At 45.3% G+C, this 23,158-nt stretch overlaps 1 protein-coding gene across 10 annotated transcripts in view; it reads left to right on the forward strand.

The window, feature by feature from the left end:
• Positions 1-21,153, forward strand: part of LOC106580457 (autism susceptibility gene 2 protein) — a 433,496-nt gene extending 412,343 nt beyond the window's left edge. For 7 of the 10 annotated variants that reach the window (XM_045703231.1, XM_045703228.1, XM_045703233.1 and 4 more), the window contains 11 exons: positions 6,694-6,953; positions 10,740-10,790; positions 11,005-11,100; positions 12,259-12,330; positions 12,466-12,495; positions 12,648-12,719; positions 13,361-13,493; positions 15,167-15,244; positions 17,247-17,330; positions 18,107-18,389; positions 18,576-21,153. In XM_045703231.1, the coding sequence (XP_045559187.1) occupies positions 6,694-6,953; positions 10,740-10,790; positions 11,005-11,100; positions 12,259-12,330; positions 12,466-12,495; positions 12,648-12,719; positions 13,361-13,493; positions 15,167-15,244; positions 17,247-17,330; positions 18,107-18,389; positions 18,576-19,932 (2,516 nt within the window). In that variant the 3' untranslated portion in view covers positions 19,933-21,153. Of the gene's footprint in view, positions 1-6,427; positions 6,589-6,693; positions 6,954-10,739; positions 10,791-11,004; positions 11,101-12,258; positions 12,331-12,465; positions 12,496-12,647; positions 12,720-13,360; positions 13,494-15,166; positions 15,245-17,246; positions 17,331-18,106; positions 18,390-18,575 lie in introns of all 10 variants that reach the window. The other 3 variants (XM_045703229.1, XM_045703235.1, XM_045703234.1) reach the window with 3 other exon arrangements.
• The last annotated feature ends 2,005 nt before the right edge of the window (positions 21,154-23,158 follow it).

Raw genomic sequence — 23,158 nt, forward strand, 5'->3', positions numbered from 1 at the left:
AATAATAGGTCATGGTAATGATCTAATAGGACATTTGAGAACAAAGGGCTATTCTGTAACATTAAGTAGCAATTCAGCCAAAGTAACAATCTAATGTGATTTTAAAGTCAATTGTTGCAGAAATGTAAACCCAACTGTACAGTAAAAGCATCCAAGTACAGAGGGGGAAAAAGTAAATGATGTGATATTAAGTAGATGTTAGCATGCCAGGTTACATTGACCTGAAACCAGTGTTGGGGAAGCTACTTTGAAAATATAGTTTACCAAGCAACCAATTACTTCTCAATGGAAGATGTTGAGCTACACTAAAGCTACCCTTAAGAAAAATATAGTTTACATAACTAAAGTGATGTTGAAATATTTGTTCTCTACATCCAAACTACTTCGTGAAAAATTATCATATATTAATCTGAAATGTCATAGACTACAAATTGCAAGAACAGATCACTCTGGAGTCAGATGTTAACAGAATGTGTAACTTAGCCTATTAAACACAAAAACTATGTTTCAAGTGAGAATTAGGCAGGTCTGATGCTGAAAAAGAAAGGAAATTCTTGCCTACTTCACCCATCTATATTTTATTTTGGCAAAAAAAGTAGTGTGTAGTTCCAGTAGTTAACTACACCACTACTGTACATGGTAAAAAGTAATTAACTAGTGAAAACACTACCAAGATTGGAATTTAGTTCAACTACCACCAAGCTATAGCAAAATGTAATTCAATTACTAAACTCAGCAAAAAAAAGAAACGTCCTCTCACTGTGAACTGTGTTTATTTTCAGCAAACTTAACATGTGTAAATATTTGTATGAACATAACAAGATTCAACAACTGAGACATAAACTGAACAAGTTCCACAGACATGTGACTAACAAAAATGGAATAATGTGCTCCTGAACAAAGGGGGAGTCAAAATCAAAAGTAACAGTCAGTATCTGGTGTGGCCACCAGCTGCATTAAGTACTGCAGTGCATCGCCTCCTCATGGACTGCACCAGATTTGCCAGTTCTTGCTGTGAGATGTTACCCCACTCTTCCACCAAGGCACCTGCAAGTTCCCGGATATTTCTGGGGGGAATGGCCCTAGCCCTCACCCTCGATCCAACAGGTCCCAGACGTGCTCAATGTGATTGAGGTCCGGGCTCTTCGCTGGCCATGGCAGAACACTAACATTTCTGCCTTGCAGGAAATCATACACAGAACGAGCAGTATGGCTGGTGGCATTGTCATGCTAGAGAGTCATGTCAGGATGAGCCTGCAGGAAGAGTACCACATGAGGTAGGAGGATGTCTTCCCTGTAACGCACAGCATTGAGATTGCCTGCAATGTCAACAAGCTCAGTCCGATGATGCTGTGACACACCACTCCAGAACATGATGGACCCTCCACCTCCAAATCGATCCCGCTCCAGAGTACAGTCCTCGGTGTAGCGATCATTCCTTCAACGATAAACGCGAATCCGACCATCACTCCTGGTGAGACAAAACCGCGACTCATCAGTGAAGACCACTTTTTGCCAGTCCTGTCTGGTCCAGCGACGGTGGGTTTGTGCCCATAGGCAATGTTGTTGCCGGTGATGTCTGGTGAGGACCTGCCTTACAACAGGCCTACAAGCCCTCAGTCCAGCCTCTCTCAGCCTATTGCGGACAGTCTGAGCACTGATGGAGGGATTGTGCGTTCCTGGTGTAACTCGGACAGTTGTTGTTGCCATCCTGTGCTTGTTGCGCAGGTGGATGTTCGGATGTACCGATCCTGTGCAGGTGTTGTTACAGGTGGTCTGCCACTGCGAGGACGATCAGCTGTCCGTCCTCTCTCCCTGTAGCGCTGTCTTAGGCGTCTCACAGTACAGACATTGCAATTTATTGCCCTGGCCACATCTGCAGTCCTCATGCCTCCTTGCAGCATGCTTAAGGCACGTTCACGCAGATGTGCAGGGACCCTGGGCATCTTTCTTTTGTTGTTTTTCAGAGTCAGTAGAAAGGCCTGTTTAGTGTCCTCTAAGTTTTCATAACTGTGACCTCAATTGCCTACCTCAATTGCCTGTAAGCTGTTAGTGTCTTAACGACCGTTCCACAGGTGCATGTTCATTAATTGTTTATGGTTCATTGAACAAGCATGGGAAACAGTGTTTAAACCCTTTGCAATGAAGATCTGTGAAGTTATTTTGATTTTTACAAATTATCTTTGAAAGACAGGGTCCTGAATAAGGGACGTTTCTTTTTTTGCTGAGTTTAGTTGAACTACATTGTTCATTACTCTCCAACACTACCTGTAACCATTCAATTATCATTTTATGATCTGGTAAGTGAAGTAATTTATTACAATTGCACATGCAGTAAAGGAGGGAGTAATGGATATATTTAAGGCTCTAATGTATTATCCCATTATAAATGATAAAGTTATTTACTCCAAGTACAACATGTTACTCCAAGTACAACTTTTTATCAATGGTAGCGATTTCTCATTTGTGTCCTGGTTTTATTTGGGAAAAAACATGGATCTCCTCTGTTAGTTCTTCCATGCAAGATGGCGCCGACAGAGATGGTCGCCTTTTATGAATTATTTCTTATTTGTTAACCCTGAAAATCTCAAGTGTTATTAAATACAGCCAGGAAGAACTATTGAATATAAATTCGATGTCAACTTATCATCATTACGGCCACGAATACGTCTTTCCCGAAGCGAATCCTTTCTTCAGACCTCCACCCTGGACATGTGATCTTATCCCAGAGGCCAACCCAAAACAACGCGGTCGCCGCAGGAAAGGCATACGGAGCAGCCTACTGGTCAGACTCAGAAGGCGAGCACACCATCCACCGCTTCCGGGCATATTACTCGCCAATATCCAATCTCTAGATAACAAGGTGGAGTTAGGGCATCAGGGCATATTACTCGTCAATATCCAATCTCTAGATAACAAGGTGAAGTTAGGGCATCAGTTGCCTTCCAGAGAGACATCAGAGATTGTAACATTCTCTGTTTCACGGAAACATGGCTCACTCGGGATATGTTGTCAGAGTCGGTACAGCCACCAGGTTTCTTCACGCATCGCGCCGACAGAAACAAACATCTCTCTGGTAAGAAGAAGGGGGTGTATGCCTTATGATTAATGACTCATGGTGTAATCACAGAAACATACAGGAACTCAAGTCCTTTTGTTCACCCGACCTAGAATTCCTTACAATCAAATGCCGACCGCATTATCTTCCAGGAGAATTATTTTCGATTATAGTCACAGCCGTGTATTCCCCCCCAAGCAGACACATCGACGGCCCTGAAAGAACTTCACTGGACTCTATGTAAACTGGAAACCATACATCCTGAGGCTGCATTTATGGTAGCTGGGGATTTTAACAAAGCTAACCTAAGAACCATACTTCCTAAATTCTATCAGCATACCGAATGCGCGACAATAGATGGTAGCTTTCTGGATCATTGCTACTCGAACGTCGTGATGCATACAAAGCCCTGCCTTTGGCAAATCTGACCATGACTCCATTTTGCTGCTCCCAGCCTATAGACAGAAACTAAAACAGGAAACGCCCGTGCTCAGGTCAATACAATGCTGGTCTGGCCAATCGGATTCCACGCTTCAAGATTGCTTTGATCACATGGACTGGGATATGTTCTGGATAGCCTCAGAGAATAACATTGACGTATACGCTGACTTGATGAGCGAGTTTATTAGCAAGTGCATCGGCGATGTTGTTTCCTCTGTGACCATTAAAACCTTCCCTAACCAGAAACCACGGATTGATGGCAGCATTCACGCGAAACTGAAAGCACGAACCACCGCATTTAATCATGGCAAGGCGATTGGAAACACGACCGAATACAAACAGTGCAGCTTTTCTCTCTGCAAGGCAATCAAACAAGCAAAGTGTCAGTATAGAGACAAAGTAGAGTCACAATTAAATGGCTCAAACACGAGACGTATGTGGCAGTGTCTACAGTCAATCACGGATTACAAAAAGAAAACCAGCCCCGTCGTGGACACCGACATCTGTCTCCCAGACAAATTAAACAACTTCTTTGCTTGCTTTGAGGACAATACAGTGCCACTGACACAGCCCACTACCAAAGCCTGTGGGCTCTCCTTCTCCGTGGCCAACGTGGGTAAAACATTTAAACGTGTTAACCCTCGCAAGGCTGCCGGCCCAGACGGCATTCCTAGCCACGTCCTCAGAGCATGCGCAGACCAGTTTGCTGGTGTGTATACGGACATATTCAACCAATCCCTATCACAGTCTGTTGTCCCCACATGCTTCAAGATGGCCACCATTGTTCCTGTTCCCAAGAAAGCTAAGGTAACTGAACTAAATGACTATCGCCCCATTGCACTCACTTCTGTCATCATGAAGTGCTTTGACAGACTAGTCAAGGACCATATCACCTCCACCCTACCTGATACCCTTGACCCACTCCAATTTGCTTACTGCCCTAATAGGTCCACTGACGATGCAATTGCCATCACACTGCCCATTCCATCTGGACAAGAGGAATACGTATGTACAGCTCAGCATTTAACACCATAGTACCCTCCAAACTCGTCATTAAGCATGAGACCCTGGATCTCGACCCCACCCTGTGTAACTGGGTCCTGGACTTTCTGACGGGCCGCCCCCAGGTGGTGAAGGTAAGAAACAACATCTCCACCCGGCTGATCCTCAACACTGGGGCCCCACAAGGGTGCATTCTCAGCCCTCTCCTGTACTCCCTGTTCACCCATGACTGTGGGGCCATGCACGCTTCCAACTCAATCATCAAGTTTGCAGATGACACTACAGTGGTAGGCCTGATTACCAACAACACCGAGACAGCCTACAGGGAGGAGGTGAGGGCCCTCTGAGTGTGGTGTCAGGAAAATAACCTCATACTCAATGTCAACAAAACAAAGGAGATGATCGTGGACTTCAGGAAACAGCAGAGGGAGCACCCCCCCATCCACATCGCCGGGACAGTAGTGGAGAAGGTGTAAAGTTTTAAATTCCTCAGCGTACACGTCACAGACAAACTGAAATGGTCCACCCACACAGACTGTTCAACCTCAGGAGGCTGAAGAAATTTGGCTTGTCATCTAAAACACTCACAAACTTTTACAGATGCACAATCGAGAGCATCCTGTCGGGCTGTATCATCGCCTGGTACGGCAATTGCACCGCCCTCAACCGCAAGGCTCTCCAGAGGGTAGTGAGGTCTGCACAACGCATCACCTGGGGCAAACTACCTGCCCTCCAGGACACCTACAGCACCCGATGTCACAGGAAGGCCAAAAAGTTCACCAAGGACAACAACCACCTGAGCCACTGCCTGTTCACCCCGCTATCATCCAGAAGGCGAGGTCAGTACAGGTGCATCAAAGCTGGGACCGAGAGACTGAAACAGCTTCTATCTCAAGGCCATCAGACTGTTAAACAGCCATCACTAACATAGAGAGGCTGCTGCCATCATACAGACTCAAATCTCTGGCCACTTAAATAAACGGACTTAATAAAGGTATCACTAGTCACTTTTAATAACGCCACTTTAATAATGTTTACATCCTACATTACTCATCTCATGTATATACTGTATTCTACTCCATCTACTGCATCTGTCTATGCCATCGCTCATCCATATATTTATATATACATATTCTTATTCATCCCTTTACATTTGTGTGCATTTGTGTGTAAGGTAGTTGTTGTGACTTTGTTTGAATACTTGTTAGATTTTACTGCATAGTCAGAACTAGAAGCACAAGCATTTCGCTACACTCGCATTAACATCTGCTAACCGTGTGTATGTGACCAATAAAATGTGATTTGATTTGAGTAATCTGGGCTGAAGAATAGCTTTAAGTGAAATGCCAGAGGATATTTTCTTGTCCGTAACACTGCATGCTGTCAGCTAACTGTTCTTTTATGGCAAGTCAGAGGAAGGTCATGTTAGATAAGACGTAAGATGTTCATATTGAAGCTGACTTTTAGTTCTACTATTATGTTAATCTTGTAATATTTTCATATTTTTGTAATATGTAAAATGTAGCAGAATTGTATCTTCATATGATTTTGTATCTGTATAAGAGAAATGATTGTTGTCAATTATTCTTTATTGATACTCTTTTAGTGTGTATTGTACTATAATACACAGTGCTTGACTTGGACTGAACTGAAATAGGTGCCGGTACTCAATTTGGGTGCCGGTACTGTTTATACTTAGGTGCAGGAACTCCATAATACTTTTTAAGTAATATTCTATAAGAGGAACAGGAGCTCAAGCAGTAGAACATTTGAGATGCCGGTACTCAGCTCCGGTGAGCTTCTGCCCAAGTTAAGCACTGGTAATAGACATTTAAGGTAATAGTAGTAGCTAGGATATGTAGCATTAGTGGAGGGAGTCTGCTGTGTTTTCTGCTGAGGTGACTCTTGGTTCTCTCTTGTCTTTAGATACCAGCCTGTTGATATCATTCAACCAACCAATCATGTATTGCCAGCCTCATTCGGGGATTCTGATTGGCACATTGTCACAGGCAACTCTCTTACCACCCCCAATGAGTCCTCACGTAGAAAACCCTCACAGCATGAGCTGGAGAAACAGAGAATGCCAGGTGACTATTCTTTCTTCTCTTCTACCCTGTTGTTAAGACTGACTGGCGTCCGTGCCTTTCTTGTGTCTCCCTTTTTCCCCCTTTTCTCGCTCTCCTTTCTTGCAGAGCATGACCTCCTGCGGCAGGAGCTGAACAACCGCTTCCTGGTTCAGAGTTCAGAGGGGCGGAGCCGGGGGCCGTCCTCCACGGGGTCCCCGCTGGCCCCTGTGTCACTCCTGAGGGGAGAGTTTCACCAACACCAGCACATGCATCAGCACCAACACACCCACCAGCACACCTTCACGCCCTTCCCGCCCAGTCTGCCCCAGGCCACCATCATTCCTCCGCCCACCGCACCCCCCATGGTGCGTACCCCAGCCAGAAATGTGAGGATAAGTAAAGCTCCCATATAGTACTTCAACCCCCCTCCTCTTCCTCGTCCTAGTCACCCCAATCGCCAAACGCTCACCCTCCTCCCAACCGATAGGGCCAGAGCCTGCCCTCCTTCCCCACCCAAACATTTGCTATCCATTCCCCCCTCTGCTGGTTGGGTCTCTTGGTCTTTTGCATATTGTCACAGGGACACTGTAACAGTGCGTTTTTACAGAGAGTTGAGGAACAGGAGGCAGGGGCACCTCTAACCCGTCATCTCCCCGCCACAGTACATATGTTTGTAGTGGTTCATCCTCAATGCTGAAACCAGACATAACACAGGCGCCTGCTGCATATAATACTACAGTATATAATAATAGACATTATGCTTTGGGACCAGGGCTTTACATGTGCATTAGCCTATATAGAGGGCTGAGCTTCAAAAAACATTACAATGCACAAAGGCTCACTATATGCCCCTTTCCTTTACAACACAAGGGAAGCCTGCCCAAACCAACGTACGTCAGTACAGTTGATTCAATGTATTCATCATTCTCTCGATGAACATGCCATTTTTTTGCCCTGGAACAAAGGAGACCGATTGAAGGGAGTGTTTTTATTGTTTTCATATGGATGTGTTTGAAATGTTTTTGAATGTTCTGATTTCTCTGCCATGCACCAGAAACAAAAGGGCCTTCCAACAGATGTGTGGTGTGACTGCCATGCACTGGGGGCTAATGCTCCGTAATGACAAATTCAAAGCCTGTGGTTACACTCAATGACTTCATTCCAGATGAAAGGGAGTGACGTCATTCGGACTGTTTTGATCATGTATAATAGCTTCAGTGCCTTTTTAACCGCCATCGAGTCAGCCATCGAGTCAGCCATCGAGTCAGCCATCGAGTCAGCCAGGGGCAAAACATTGGCAGCTCTAAATCGTAAAAATGTTCACTGGAAAAGTTAGGAGTATTCATCCATCATTTGGAAAGCAATAGCAATCTGAGAAAACCATTCAGACACGACTCCCATTTATGCCCTTTCAGCATTAGTGTAATAGATATAATCTATCATGTCATGACCCCTAATTAAGAGGCTAGGGTCCATTTAGAGCATGGGGCTTTGCTGCTTTGCTTTGTGGAATCTAACATGATCCCTGTATGTTAGAAACGCCAGGAAAAGGGCTTAGCTTATGTACATACAGTGTACAGCTATCTGATAAGCAGTCAGGGAGACTGTTTAGTTTAGATTTTGAATCTCTCAGTCAAAAAGCATGTGTGCTGCTGTTATCTTCTGTCTGCAGCTGATCCCTTCATTCCTCTATATGGCAGCCAGGCATTCTTTATATGCACTCTGTTTGAAGATGAAAAGAGACAGAGTTATTTCCTCATCTTGCTAATTCTGTATGGCTTTGTGCACTCACATCTGTATGTTGTGGCTGATGCGTTGTTGTTACAATGGGATTTAAGACTGTTAATGTATTCTGTTTTATTGAGACTGTGTTTTTACTTAACCCGTGTAGTTTTTTTCTCTCCTCTCCTCCCTCCAGCAACATTGCTGTTTCACTTTCATTTTACTGCTTGTTTAGAGAGACAGGAGTAATGTTGTGGTTGTTTTTTAGTGTTTGTCATGATGTGTGCAGTTGGATCGGTCCAGCTGTGCTCACTGTGAGCACTCCATGTCATTTCAACTATGTAACGGCCCTTGGCTAATAGCTGTAATGAATGAAATTCTGAATCCTCTGTATTGGTTTATTGTTCTACGCCATCAAGCAGCTGGCCCTGCCAAATGGAAACACTGAGTGTTTATTTTCCCCTCTGTCTTCTTAGGGAAAAAGAATATCATTAATTGTTTAAAGATGAAATACCGAGCCTTAATTATCCAAAGCTGTTTACAATAAACCTCTGACAGGCCCTGTAAATTATAAAGCATGAGTTTTATAGACAGCCATAAAGCCACTAGCGAGTATTACTCCCCCAGTGTAAAACATAAAACAGGCCCGTGCATAAGAAGGAAACGAGAGGGTACAGAGGGAGAAGGTGAGCGGACTGGTTTAATGAGCTCGGAAGCTGCCTCAGCGTTTCCACTCAATAGGGTGTCTGTGTTTGATTTGGAACAATTATCGCCCACAAACACAAATCTGCCGCTGTGACCGTTCTCTGTGGCGGATGTTGAATGGCCCCGCTTCGCTGGGAGGCTCAGGCCCAGTCAGAGGAGCTATGCCTAGTGTTGAGCGAGAAAACCGCCTCCTTTCCCGCCCATGTCGCAGGAGGGAGACACACACACACACACACACACACACACACACACACACACACACACACACATAGAATTAACTGATTCATGTGCGTCTCATTTTTCCTTTTTTATGAAAACCCAAACCAGCGGCGGTTTGTAAAAACACTCACAAAAGTACCTGCAAATGGTTTGTCTATTTATAGAATAGGAATAAGTTACTGTCAATTGAAATGAGCAGGTTTCAAAATAGAGGAGCAGTCTTGGCTTACATGCAGTCACACAAAGTCCCCATTCATACATGGGAATTCTCTCTCTCTCACTAACTGACATATGTCAACTAGATTCCCATGGCTTGGCCTCATGACCAGATACTGTATATGAGGCTATAGTCTTTCTGTTGAAATCCTAATGTTATTATTCTATAAGTATGCTTCGGAAAATGTTTCATTATATTAAACCATTTGAGTCTTTCAAAGTTATTTCAGTCTCATGCTGTACATGTTTAAAATGAGCTCTCTTGAAAATGTAGTCGAACCAATTTAATTTCACCTATCAAAGACTGACTGTTCGTATACCCACAGTTATATGATGTTACACATAGAAAATTGTAATGTCTCTGAGATTTCGTTCTCCATCTGAGTCGTCACACACACTAAAATGGCAACCCCCCTATAGTATGTATCTGTCTCTTTGTGCTCCGTTTCCATAACAGAGATCATTGTAAAACCCTACATCTGTCACAGCCAATTAGTTTCACGTCTCCAAATTTTCCACCTAATAAGAAACATAACTCAATCTTCTCGTTTCACACTGGGGCCTTTAAGTAAGGTAAAGAGAGCTCCCCCTGCCCAAGCATAGGACTGTCTCTAGGCCTAACTCAATGGCTGTTTTTCTGTACTGGAGACAAGCATAGTACTGTCTCTAGGCCTAACTCAATGGCTGTTTTTCTGTACTGGAGACAAGCATAGTACTGTCTCTAGGCCTAACTCAATGGCTGTTTTTCTGTACTGGAGACAAGCATAGTACTGTCTCTAGGCCTAACTCAATGGCTGTTTTTCTGTACTGGAGACAAGCATAGTACTGTCTCTAGGCCTAACTCAATGGCTGTTTTTCTGTACTGGAGACAAGCATAGTACTGTCTCTAGGCCTAACTCAATGGCTGTTTTTCTGTACTGGAGACAAATTGGAAAATCCCTAATATTGGCAGTCCATTTGATTAGTCATATCGTTGATGATTTAACTTAATCTCAATCTGCAGTCTGGCTGGCCAGCCGCACGCTAAAGAAAAACAAAACATGACCCCAGAATGCTCAGTGTTTCCTTTAAGCCAGCTGCTGTCAGACTTCCTGGGCTTTTGATCTAACTGATGTTGTACTGAACTTCCTCTCTCCTGTTTTGTTCTGTCACTGAATAGGTGTAATGGGATTTTCTTGTATTCCTTGGATGGTCTTTAGTTCATAGATGCAGAGTTCCTGTTATTGTTATTGGTCAGTTTGGCATCACTGACGTATTACTCTGCTTTCCCATTCTTTTTCCAATTCTTTTTTCCCAATCTTTTTTTCCAGTTTGACAAATACGCTCCAAAACTGGACAATCCATTCATTAGACATTCAAATGTAAGTAAACTATTTATTTCCTTTCAACTTCCATCACCACGCTTTTAGCATGTTTTCTGTCAAATATTTACTGTGGTTAGATATTTGAAATTTGGAGAAAGAAAATATCAATTTATTCTTCTACACGTGTTTAAGTATGTGTGAGTGTTGTCTCTATGCGTCTTGTTGTAATCTGTTTTAAGAAGTGGTTGTGTGTCTCCTCTCCTCCATGCAGTTCTTCCCCTCCTACCCCCCCACAATGCCAGGCATGCCCCCGCTGCTCCCACACTCAGGACCCTTCAGCTCACTGCAAGGAGCCTTCCAGCCCAAGGTTAGCCCCACAGACCTGCACACACACACACACACACACACACACGTATGCATTGCGCACACGCACACAAACACACATGCACACAGTACACATGCGGGCATGCACATACACTCACTCACTCATTCACTCACACAATACAAAAACACCACATACACACATGCATTTTTTTCACAAACACACCCGCACTGGCACCTCAGCATTCTGCTCATCATCTCACCCAAGAATGAGGCTAGAATTAGGGGACCTGAATACCACCAAAGCCTTCCTTTACAGTCTGTATACAGGGCAGCAGGCAGCTGCGTTTCAAGTGAACCAGCCTGACAAATCTGCTCCTGCTTCTTTTTTCCCCTATAATAGACTATGCAAACAAGGCCTGTCTTTAAGCTGGCGGGCCTGAGCCGCCAGCCACTGTGCCACGCCGCACAGTGCAGGGGGAGATAAGCAGCCGTGTGTGTATATGTGTGTGTGTGTGTGTGTGTGTGTGTGTGTGTGTGTGTGTGTGTGTGTGTGTGTGTGTGTGTGTGTGTGTGTGTGTGTGTGTGTGTGTGTGTGTATATGTGTGTGTGTGTATATGTGCGTTTGTGTGCGTGGTTGTGTGCGACGATCGGGACCTGGCAGGCGCCCAATAGGCTCTGACCCTGTTGTAAGCCACCAATCAAAGCTGGCCTAAATCCCCTGGTTTTATTCCCTACAGGCTCTATAATGGAGGTCTTTTGTTTCCTGCCTCCAGATGGTTATAGAGTACAGTACAGTTAGCCCCCTCCATCCCTCCATTCACCACCTACAGCCAAACGCTGGGCACCACTGAGAATTAGGAGAGGGGTTGGAAGATGGAGGGTCAAGGGATCACCTGGGATCACCTAGTACTCTGGGATGGATTCATATCTAGGCATTCTGGTTCTTCTAGACCTCAAAGACAGAGATCTATAATTTGCCATCTTGTTGATTCTGTACTGGAGACCTCCTAGGAGTGCACGTCACATACAGTTGCTTGCTTTGCAGGGTCTCTTGGTGTGAGTCAATGCAGAAGAGGCAGTGTTTTGGAGTGTGTCTATTGTTGGTGTTGTCATTCTGTGCAAAGTCCCTTTTTCCACCATCTTCATTTGTAACACTCTGCCTCTGTCTTTCTCTCTCTTCTTTATCTATCCTCTCTTTTAGTCCTCTAACCCCATAGACGTAGCATCCCGTTCGGGGGCAGTACCTCACACACTCCTACAGAAGGACCCACGGGTACGTAGCCTACTGTCACTGTCCCTCGAAAACACCAAGCCCATGCTTGATGCTTTACAATGGAGATGAAGGAAGTATAGATGATTGTGGCTGTGGGTTCATTATGGTTCATGTTTTCTTCTTCCAACAACACAGGTATCGGATCCTTTCAGGACAGCAGTTAGAGTAAGCCATGATTTCATTTGTCTTCCATGCACTGTCAAATTTACTGCAGTACCAAGTACCAACATGTCATAAAGTTGAGTAAATTCTACAGTATCATCGTGTCATAGCATTAAGGTGTTGGGTTGAACCTAGAGTAATTTGCTAACTTCCAGAAACCTGGCAAGTGGTGTGCTGTGCACGTCCAGATCGCCTGGCAGATTTACCACCATCAGCAGAAGATGAAGGTGAGCGAGCTCTGTGTGTGGTGTGTGTGTGGTTTGTGTGTGTGTGTGTGTGTGTGTGTGTGTGTGTGTGTGTGTGTGTGTGTGTGTGTGTGTGTGTGTGTGTGTGTGTTAGGCAGAAGGAGGCCAAGGGAGGGGAAGGAGGGATGTGCCTAATCCTCTGCCAAATGTTTTATTTTCCCAAGGATTCCTCTCTTTCTATGCCTACTTAGGTAGCGGCCATTTTGGTTGTAATTTGGAAGACTCTTCTTGTCTCTGTCATGGTGTCACTGTCATAGGCACCCCGTCCTCATGGGGTTTAGTGGGCCTAATCAGCTTACCCTGATGTTGTTATGACACAGTGGGTATGTGTTGGGCATGTAGAGGCATTATGTACTGTATGTTGTCCCTCCTCTCTGATCTCACACACTGATTATATCACTGATTATAGCAGATTACAATTCCCTCCTTGAACTATGAAATGACTGGCGTCAATTATTGTTAATTATTACATTTGCAAACACTGACAGTGCCACTCTGTTTTCTTTTCTTTCTCATCCTCTACCTTTTCTTTCCCTTTTATCTTCATCTCCCTCGTGTTCTCGCTCTCTCTCTCTCTTTCTCTTTCTCTCTCGCTGCCCCTTCTCACCCCTTCTCTCTAACAGCAGATGCAGGTGGACCCTCACAAACTGGACATGAATGGGAAGCTGGACCTGTTCAGTCGTCCCCCTGCCCCAGGGGTGTTTCCTGGGTTTCCCTACACCCACGACCTGGCACGACCCATGTTCTCCTCTACAGGTCAGTACAGAGCTCATGGTCCTCTACCCAGCACAGGGCTCATGGTCCTCTACCCAGCACAGGGCTCATGGTCCTCTACCCAGCACAGGGCTCATGGTCCTCTACCCAGCACAGGGCTCATGGTCCTCTACCCAGCACAGGGCTCATGGTCCTCTACCCAGCACAGGGCTCATGGTCCTCTACCCAGCACAGGGCTCATGGTCCTCTACCCAGCACAGAGGGACATGTCACAGGGTCTTTAGGGATATTATAGTTTCAGATTTGAACGCTTCATTTTCGTCTCCCATTGACATCTATGAATGAGAGACGAAAGTCCGACTCTCAAGTCAGAATACCACCCCTACTGCCAACAACCCCACAATTCTGGTGATGTGGACGCCATACCAAATCTACCAAAGCCCATAGTACCTTTCAGAGCTTCAGGTTGAATTCTGAGTAGGCCTACTGTTGTCCAAAAAGAGTGTAACTCTATGCATATAGACAGATGTTTACTTCCTGGTTACCTGTCACATTTCTTCACACCGGTAATGACGCACGTTGTATTAGTGTTCAGCTGTGTTCTATTCTTCTTTACCTGCCCTAGTTGAAGTGCTGTTGTTGTAAATGTTGTCCTAGACATGTGATGTGGCAATGAATATGGATGCTTCTCTATGGGTGCATCCTAAATGGCAACCTATTCCCGACATAGTGTACTATGTAGGGAATAGGGTGCCATTTGGAACACACATATTTGTGATAATTGACTAGTAGAACCTGCCTTGAAGGCAACATGGAGGCGGATGCCCTTTCGCTTGTAATTATGCAATATTGTGTCCTGAATTGGCTTGTAATTGGCTCGTTCATGAACCATTCATGAAATATGGGTGAAGAACGTTTTGTAACAGAGGTCAACGTCTGTTCATAAAAAAGCCCCCCCCATCCTAAATGCATATAACCGTACGAGCGCACACACACATCCACACACACGTGAGACTATTGAATATTATGCTAATTGCTATCAAGCCTTTCTCAGCCAACCACTGTTAACCCTATGAAACATCAGATATCCTTCACTGTATTTTTGGTAGTTTGTCCTTTTTGGATGCCTAGTTAGAGGTTATGACAGATGACTACTGACGCCACTATCTGAGTGGAGACTCTGAGATGACATGGTCGGTCCACTCTCTCTGGAAGCAAACTGCTCGATTTCGTCCTTCCGTTATATCGGCATCGAACTCATCACCTTCTCTAGGAGAGGGGGAGACCTCGACAGTTTATTGTTTAAACGAGAGGCTGTCTGGAGCTACGTTGAGACCGAAGGGATCTTTGCTCCCTTTGGTCTCAACGTAGACTTCTTGTGATTATTGTGATTTTTCTATTCATTGTAAATGTTTGTAGGTTTATGTAGCCAAATTGAATCTATGATCGTATGCTATCCATTTATGTTTTTTATATGTTCTATTTATATCAGTAAATTAACAAATGATATCAAGCCACACCCAGCCATGATTACAGACACCTGTGTGTGTTCTTTGACACTACATAAACTAGTGACCTGCAGTGTTTGTCATTATACCCTGATGAAGACAGCTTGTCTGTCTAAACGTTGGTTATTAGGTTATTAAATGCATCTGAGCTCCTAGAGTGTACGACTCTCCTTTTCTTTTTCAACTGTCCTCTCTCTCCTCCTGTAGGTTCTGGCCATCCGGCCGCCTCCCCGTACGGCCCCTCCCCCCACCACAGCGGCTTCCTGCCTCCCAGCCACTTGGCAGGTAAGTGGAAATAGCACCACATTTTACATCCCAATTTTTCCTTTTTCACTTTCTCTCTCTTTGTTGCACTCATATTGAGAATACTACTACAGTCACATTTGTTGTGTGGAAAATAAGGTTATAATAGGAAAATAGAGGTTCTGGCTAGTGAAGTCCTCCTGCTCCATCTCTAACACTGAGTTTAAGTTTAGTGCTGTGTAGAGAGACCTCATGAAATCTATCGCTGTGATTCATAAAAGATACCCTGGAGTTACCCTCCTGCCTGTACTGATGTGGAAGGAAGGCCATTCTGGGCTTGTTAAGGTAGTTTTTCTCATTTCCTGACTTTATTTTTCCAGCCCCTTTGTTGAAGGGAAGGTTTTTTACTGCACAACATTTCATATTGCCTTGGATTTAGGCAGATGGCCTCAGCAAATATGCCATTTTACCTTGAGGCTTCTTTTTATGGCCTCTTCCAGTTCTGCTCGTCTCTTTCACAGACAGAGTAATGGAGGTTTTTGTATTATTCTGTATTTCCCATCAAATATGTTGTTAGGCTTCAGTGCAGCAAGGTGATTTCACGGGATAAGCTCTTGAGTCAATCCAATTTGAGTTTATAAACACTTGGTGCACAGGGGAGAAACGTTGAGGAATTATGACACTCCTCAAAGATTTTGGGTGAAATTCCTGCCCAAAGAACTAATTCAAGTGTGTCTTTCTAGCTGTTGTTTGCTGATATATTGACAAACTGTTCTATTGCATTCACCACATAGTGGAAGTCTTTCAGAACTAGATTAAAGGATCATTCACCACATAGTGGAAGTCTTTCAGAACTAGATTAAAGGATCATTCACCACATAGTGGAAGTCTTTCAGAACTAGATTAAAGGATCATTCACCACATAGTGGAAGTCTTTCAGAACTAGATTAAAGGATGATTCACCACATAGTGGAAGTCTTTCAGAACTAGATTAAAGGATCATTCACCACATAGTGGAAGTCTTTCAGAACTAGATTAAAGGATCATTCACCACATAGTGGAAGTCTTTCAGAACTAGATTAAAGGATCATTCACCACATAGTGGAAGTCTTTCAGAACTAGATTAAAGGATCATTCACCACATAGTGGAAGTCTTTCAGAACTAGATTAAAGGATCATTCACCACATAGTGGAAGTCTTTCAGAACTAGATTAAAGGATCATTCACCACATAGTGGAAGTCTTTCAGAACTAGATTAAAGGATCATTCACCACATAGTGGAAGTCTTTCAGAACTGGATTAAAGGATCATTCATCATTGATATAACCTCTGAGTAAGAAGCCATATTGGAAAATGCCAATCTTGAAATCTGGATAATGTTGTGTCCTCATTCAGGTAGGTATGCATACCTTTCCATTTTGAGTTCTATGTAAACTGTGACCAGGTTTAACTAAGACATTTGTAGTAGAAAAGGCGCTACGTAGAATGATAAAGGATTCTTCATCTGGAACCATTTTTGGATCCAGGTAGAACATTTTCCTTCAAAGAAGAACCCTCAAAGAAACCTTTAACCTGGAAACATACAGCCGAAGATCCCTATGGTTCTAGGTAGCACATGTTTTCTCAGAGTGTGCAGGTTCAAATGGAAGTGTGAAACACTGAAGCATCTCTAAAGCCTACTCAACAAACATTCTCCATTAAAGCAGCTGTGTGCCTGACTGTTGGAGACCTCCAAATCCCCTGTCCGATTGTAGTCCAGCTCCAACCTAGACCCCATCATACTCAGTCTCCCATCAGGCAGTGCTTCCCTAGAATCAGGGTTAGAGATTAAAGGCTCCGCTCCATTACGGACAGTGTGGGAGTAAATCCAGTGTGGCCAGAGCAGGCAGCAAGCCTCGCTAGCTAGCTACATACAGTAGGATTAGAGGAAGCAGGATAGCAGCGCTAGAAAACCCACAGCTCCGCTTGTAAGAGAAAAGCAGAGTGGAATGAGTGGTTGGGCTCCTCCAGCCAGCTCAGCTAATCCCTGTTTGGCATTTTGCAGATCCTTTCAGTCGCTCCAGTACCTTTGGCGGCCTCGGCAACCTTTCAACCAGTGCCTTCGGAGGATTAGGCAACCCCTCGCTTGGTAAGCGCCAGCCCCCCGCCCCTCCCCCTGTGGGCCAGGGAGGAACGAAATCAAGGCACTTAGTTCTGCATCAAATGCCAAAATAAAACTAACACGGAGGAACAAAAAGGCAGGCAGCACAGCTCTCTCTCTGTCTCTCCGTCCACCCCCCTCCCCAGTAGCTTGGCTCTAATCTGACAGCAACACTGCCAACGCACACAGCACTCACAGGCTTTCTGTTAGGTTGCTATTCATGTATTAATTATTCTAAAAGCCCCCTCATCACCACTGTGGCGGGTTTTCTCTCTCTCTCTCTCTCTCTCTCTCTCTCTCTCTCTCTCTCTCTCTTATTCTCCTCTGCCAAATCAGTTGCCCTGTAGCAAAATGGATTTCAGTGAAATAGACACCCTGTGGAATGCTAAGGTCTCCCCGGCTTTTCACTACCCTCACCCCAGAGGGTCATTGAGTCCCCCCCATCCGCCCCCTTTCCAGTGAAAAGGCCCTGAGAGAGAGGAGTGAATGGGGAAGCAGAGCAGAGTAGGGTCTGTGTTTCAAGCAGCTAGAAGTGCAGAGGGGGAAGCCATTAACCTGGCCAGTCTTTGTAAAGCAGAGCTGCTTGCAGCAAGAGACCGCTTAGAACTCTCAAGACAAAGACAAAGCTGCTATTGTGTTGATTTTCTTTTTCTTTCTTTCTTTCTTTCCTCTTGTCTTCAGTCTCTCCATCTTATGTTGTGTGTCCAGGAGGGAGTTTAGTTTGGTTCGCTTACACTCTTTTCTCCCTGTCGCCTCTCCTTAAGGCTCCAACAGTGTCTTTGGCCATAAAGAGGGCCCAGGGGGCCTGCCAGGCTTTGGCAGCCCTCACCATGACACCTGGAACAGGCTCCACCGGACCCCACCCTCCTTCCCCACCCCTCCGCAGTGGCCCAAGTCTGCAGACACGGAGCGCAGCAACTCAGCAAACAGCCACGAGCGTGAACGAGAACGAGAGAGGGAACGGGAACGGGAGAGGGAGAGGGAGAGAGAGAGAGAACGGGAGAAAAGGGATTCATCCATCAGCAAAGAGGATAAGGATAAAGACAGGTATGTAGTTTGTATGAATACAACTCTGAATTATTTGTATTAGTTGTAAGTAACTCAAGTGTTTGTTATTTGAATGCTAATTTTCATGCACACGTATTTCCAACTAAAGTAAAAAAATATATATAAAAAAAACTCCATTCTAACCTTCTGATAAATACATATTTTTATTTTGTTTGTGCCCCTCAGAGATTTGATTGACCGTAACCGTCACTCCAACCGTTCGTCCCCTGCATCGGCCCCAACCAGCTACCAGATCAGCAGCCTGATCCGCTCTAACAGCCAGAACTCCAGCGACTCGGGTCGCCACCACAGCAGCAGCGTGGACCGGGTACGGGAGGCAGAGAAGGAGCTCCCGGAGCGCCACCGAGAGGTGGCCATAGTGGGGGAGGTCAAGGTGAAGGAGAGCGGCTCCCCTGGAGGAGGGAAGGAGGTGACAGACAGAGACAGACGCTCCACAGAAGACTCCATCAAACCAGCCCACCGCACGCCCTCCCCCTACTCCAAGGCTGTCCTATCTGAGACAGGCATGAAAATGGCTGGTGGCCCCCCACCCACGCTACTCAAGGACGGGGACAGGGACAGGAAGGAGGTTCGTCCTTCCTCCGGTGGGGACCTGCTGCTGCACAAGGTGAAGAACGACATGAAGATCAAGGAGGAGCGCAAGGAGGACCAGGATGTGGTGGTGGTGAGCTCCGAGCCTGCCCCTCAGCCTGCTCCTCCTCCTCAGCCTCTACCCCTTCTACCCCCCCAGCCTGGTCACCATCACCACCACCACCACCACCCTCCTCTGTCCCAGCAGCCCCCGCCCCCCTCTCCACGCTGCAGTGAAATGCCCACCCACGGCTCCCTGCACGGGGTGCACATGGCCCACTCCTTGCCCCTCTCCATGAGCGCCATGCACCAGATGGGCAGTCTCAACGTGCTAGACCGGGCTCGCATGGCTCCATTTATGGGGGTGAGCCCCCTGGCTGCTGCTGCTGGGAGGGACCGGATGCCCCACCAAGCCTTCCCCTGGGACCCACTGAGGGAGGCCTACCGCAACATGGACCTGCAGCGCAGGATGGACTTCCATCTGAGGGCGGAGCAGGCCCAGCGCTTCCCCAGCATATACGAGCAGGAGCGGGCCTACCGGGAGAGAGAGGCCCACGACTACTCCCACCACGAGCACCTGCTGGAGGTACGGCGGGAGCACGAGAGGATGAGGCAACAGGCAGAGGAGAGGGAGCGCCAGCACCTGAGGGAGGAGCTGGACCGAGCACGGCTCCACCAGCTGCACCAGTCCCCCATGGAGGGACACCTGCCACACATGCCCCCCTTCATGCCCCACCTGGGCGGCATGCCCTACCCCAGACTCAGCCCCTCCACTGGACACAATGGCCTGCTGAACCGGACGCCCCCCACCGCTGCACTTAGCGCCCCCCCTCCACTAGTGGCAGCGGGGAGCGCCAGACCAGCCTCCCCCAGAAGGACTACCCCCCTCACCACCCAGGACCCCCGAGATTACTCCCCCTCCCGCAACCCCAAAGAAGTGGAGGCACGGTAGCTTTACATACAGACAAAGGACATGGATGCTTAAAAACACTCACTCCCCAATTTGGAACCTTCTAGAGAGAACAAAATGCACTGCTTTACAATGGAGAAAGGCATTAGTAAACAAGGAAACAGTATGATTGTACAAAGGAAAGATTTGTAAGGTTGAAGAAGCACATGCCATGATTTTATTTGACATGGACAGGCTGATGAGAATGTTGGTTAGAAGAACTTGAATCAAAAAGTATGTGTATGTTTGTTTCCGACATAAAATTTGATATTAATATATTAATCTAAAAGCTTTTTCGATTTTGAGCGAAAAGTGAGATTCTGATTAAAATGAGTTTGTACATTTCCTATCCTCGTTCCATGTATAGACATCATTTTTATGAATTTGTATTTTGTGCGTTAGTCTCTTCTTTTCAATATCCCAGTCCATTGTGAGACATATCAAAGATGATGCTCCACAGTACAGACTGGACTTTTTATCCTTACAACAGTAATATAACCTCATCGTACCTGGAAATACTCATTAGTGATAATGTACGAAATTACATTAAAGATTTTTTGCGTTTTATTTGCTTTGCCTTTGAGATATGCAGACAAATATATATTACGAGGTCTTTGTTCGGTCTCTGTAAAGAAAATTCATGTAAATATCTTGTTGATATTCCTTGCAGCAAAATTACAATGTAAATTTATTAGGCTTTTTAAATGTTTCTAGAAAAACAAATTAAATCAAAACTGAACCACTTGCCGGTTGGAAACCATGGTAACAGACGATCCTGTCCAATGGGAGGGAAGGAGGGCGGGCATCAGAAGGGGGCTGGAATGATCATCTGCAATCTATGCAAAGAGGCGCTGAGCACCCCGATGGAGAGCCACCTGGAATGGAATGGACACTGTTGGATAATGTTGATTCAGTGAGAGGAACTTGGAATAACTCAACATGTTTTTCTTTCCAATGATGGCCATGGAATTATAAACCTACAGACTTCCCTGTTACAGAGAAAATGTACCAGAAGCTTACATGCAGTCCCAGTAAAATGAATTGACAGCAAAGGAAGACACTTTTGATTGGGCGGCAATAGGACTTTCTCTGTCGACCGTTGTGGTGTTGTGCAGTTGTTGTTTTTTAGACTTGTATACAAAACAAGTAGAGTTTTAGGCGTGCAAAAAAAATGAAAACGAACATTCATGATTTAAAATTGTACGGAATAAAGTTTGGACCTAATATCTGCAGTTTGTTTATTTTTATTCACCTGTATGATCATTCTCTGAGACCAGGGTTACTGACTGTAACCCCCTCCTAATTGTAGAATGGTGATATAACAATAATTCACAAATCACTAAAGGAAACAATTTTTCATAGATTTGCCAATACTGCCAGTGTCTTAGCTGGCTCATTTCATTTAGCACATTGCTAACAAATCATAAAAGAAATAGAATGGAGCCAAGAAGGGTTCTGTTCTAATTTTGTTGACTGTAATCTCACATGGATCAGCTGCAGATCTCTCACGGCTCTCCTGGGGGATCGATGGGATTGGGAAGAGAGGCAATAGAGGGTGGGACTAATAGGACATTGATTTTGTAAGAAAGCAGGTTTTAAGTGTTTGTGTTGCAGGTAACAGCTATTGACTGACGGACGAGCGGAGTATTGACCTGCGGTCTGGACTCATTAAGAGGAGCAATGCCTGGGAGAGAGGCAGTGGGTGTTAGAGGAGAGCCTCGCCACCCCCCCACATCCTCCTCTCCCCTGCCCTCTCTCTCTCCCCCATCCTCTCCCCACGCTCATCTGTTTCGCTAATGAGCCTGGAAGATCCACCGCAGCGGTCCAAGAGGGGTGCACATAGACATCCACTCCCGCTATCAATGAGGGTCTCTCTCCTCTGTCTGTCTATCTCTCTGTCTCTCTCTCTCTCTGTCTGTCTCTGCCTCACCTCCGAGCCCTGATAATCCCCCTCCTCCACCCTAACCCCCCTCCATCTCTCTCTCGCCGACCACGAGTCACACCAATCCTGTCCCTGGGTATCAGAGCGTAATGACAGCCCAGATCAAACCACAGTGAGGTCATTAAGTGATGTTATTGAAAATCAATACTGCTTTTCTGTCTCAGACTCACTGGACGGCAGACGCTTGAAAAGGTCTCCTTGAAAAGATGGTGTATTGGGAAGACTTAAATCACTATCGCTTTCAATTTAGGCCGACTGTAATTGAGCCACATATTCCAAGATGGCCCGACAGGGAGCATCTGTTTGCTGCGTGCTTCACTTTACTGCCATGTGCTTTTAATCCTAATCAGACAGTCAACAGCATGAACTTAACCCCCCTCCCTACCTGTTAGGCTACAGCACATTGATTTTACGAGGGAGAGGGGAGGGGGCTTTTATTTACTGACTTTTGTGGAAAAATAACTTACATTTTTCTATCCCTCCCTCATTCCCTTCATCCCTTATCCAGCTTTGTTCAATGCATTGTATGGTTGAACATTAAGAGGTTCTGTGGGAGATGAATGCTCCATCAATTTTACTCATTGTCTAGCAAGGTCAATTTATTTCAACACACAGTCCATCAGCAGATGGGAATCAATTGACACATTGCTTAACAGCGTAACTAACGCAGCAAAGTGGATTATTACAAGGTCTGCCATTTTACAGCAGACAAAGCCTTTTTCTTCTTGAGCAATTCAGCATTTCCCACCTTAGAAACAATATCAGTATTATGCAGATATATACCAGAATGTGTTTCTGGTGTTTCAGCCTATAAGCGACATTCCAAGGCTCTGTATAAAAAAAATAAAACATGTTTTCCTACACAATTAATAGGATAGAATGGTATAAAGAATGGTATGTATGAGGCAGGACATTGTGTTTTGTTCTGATAATCCCCTGTGTTTATCAGGGAGAAACCTCAATGCTGAAGGTTGGGATTGTATTTTCATGGTGTTCTAATACCTCCAAAAAGCTCCTGGCACAGAATTCACCCCAAAGGCATCGTACAGAGGGGCAGGCCCGGGGGCTTTCTTCCGTCACAATGGCAGCTAATAACACTGTGCCAAACTAATAAGATGGGCAGCGAATGAATGGACCGGTCCAAGCTGCTTTTCCCCCCTGATAAAACATGTATGAAACCATTTTGAGCAGCTATGCAGCACTCCACAGCCAGGGCTAATACATTAGTTCCCAATTGGAGGGTGTTTTGAGATTGGTCATGAGACTTGGAGGCCCCATGATCGTGTT

Source organism: Salmo salar, chromosome ssa20 (assembly GCF_905237065.1).
Source record: "Salmo salar chromosome ssa20, Ssal_v3.1, whole genome shotgun sequence".
Lineage (NCBI taxonomy): Eukaryota > Metazoa > Chordata > Actinopteri > Salmoniformes > Salmonidae > Salmo > Salmo salar.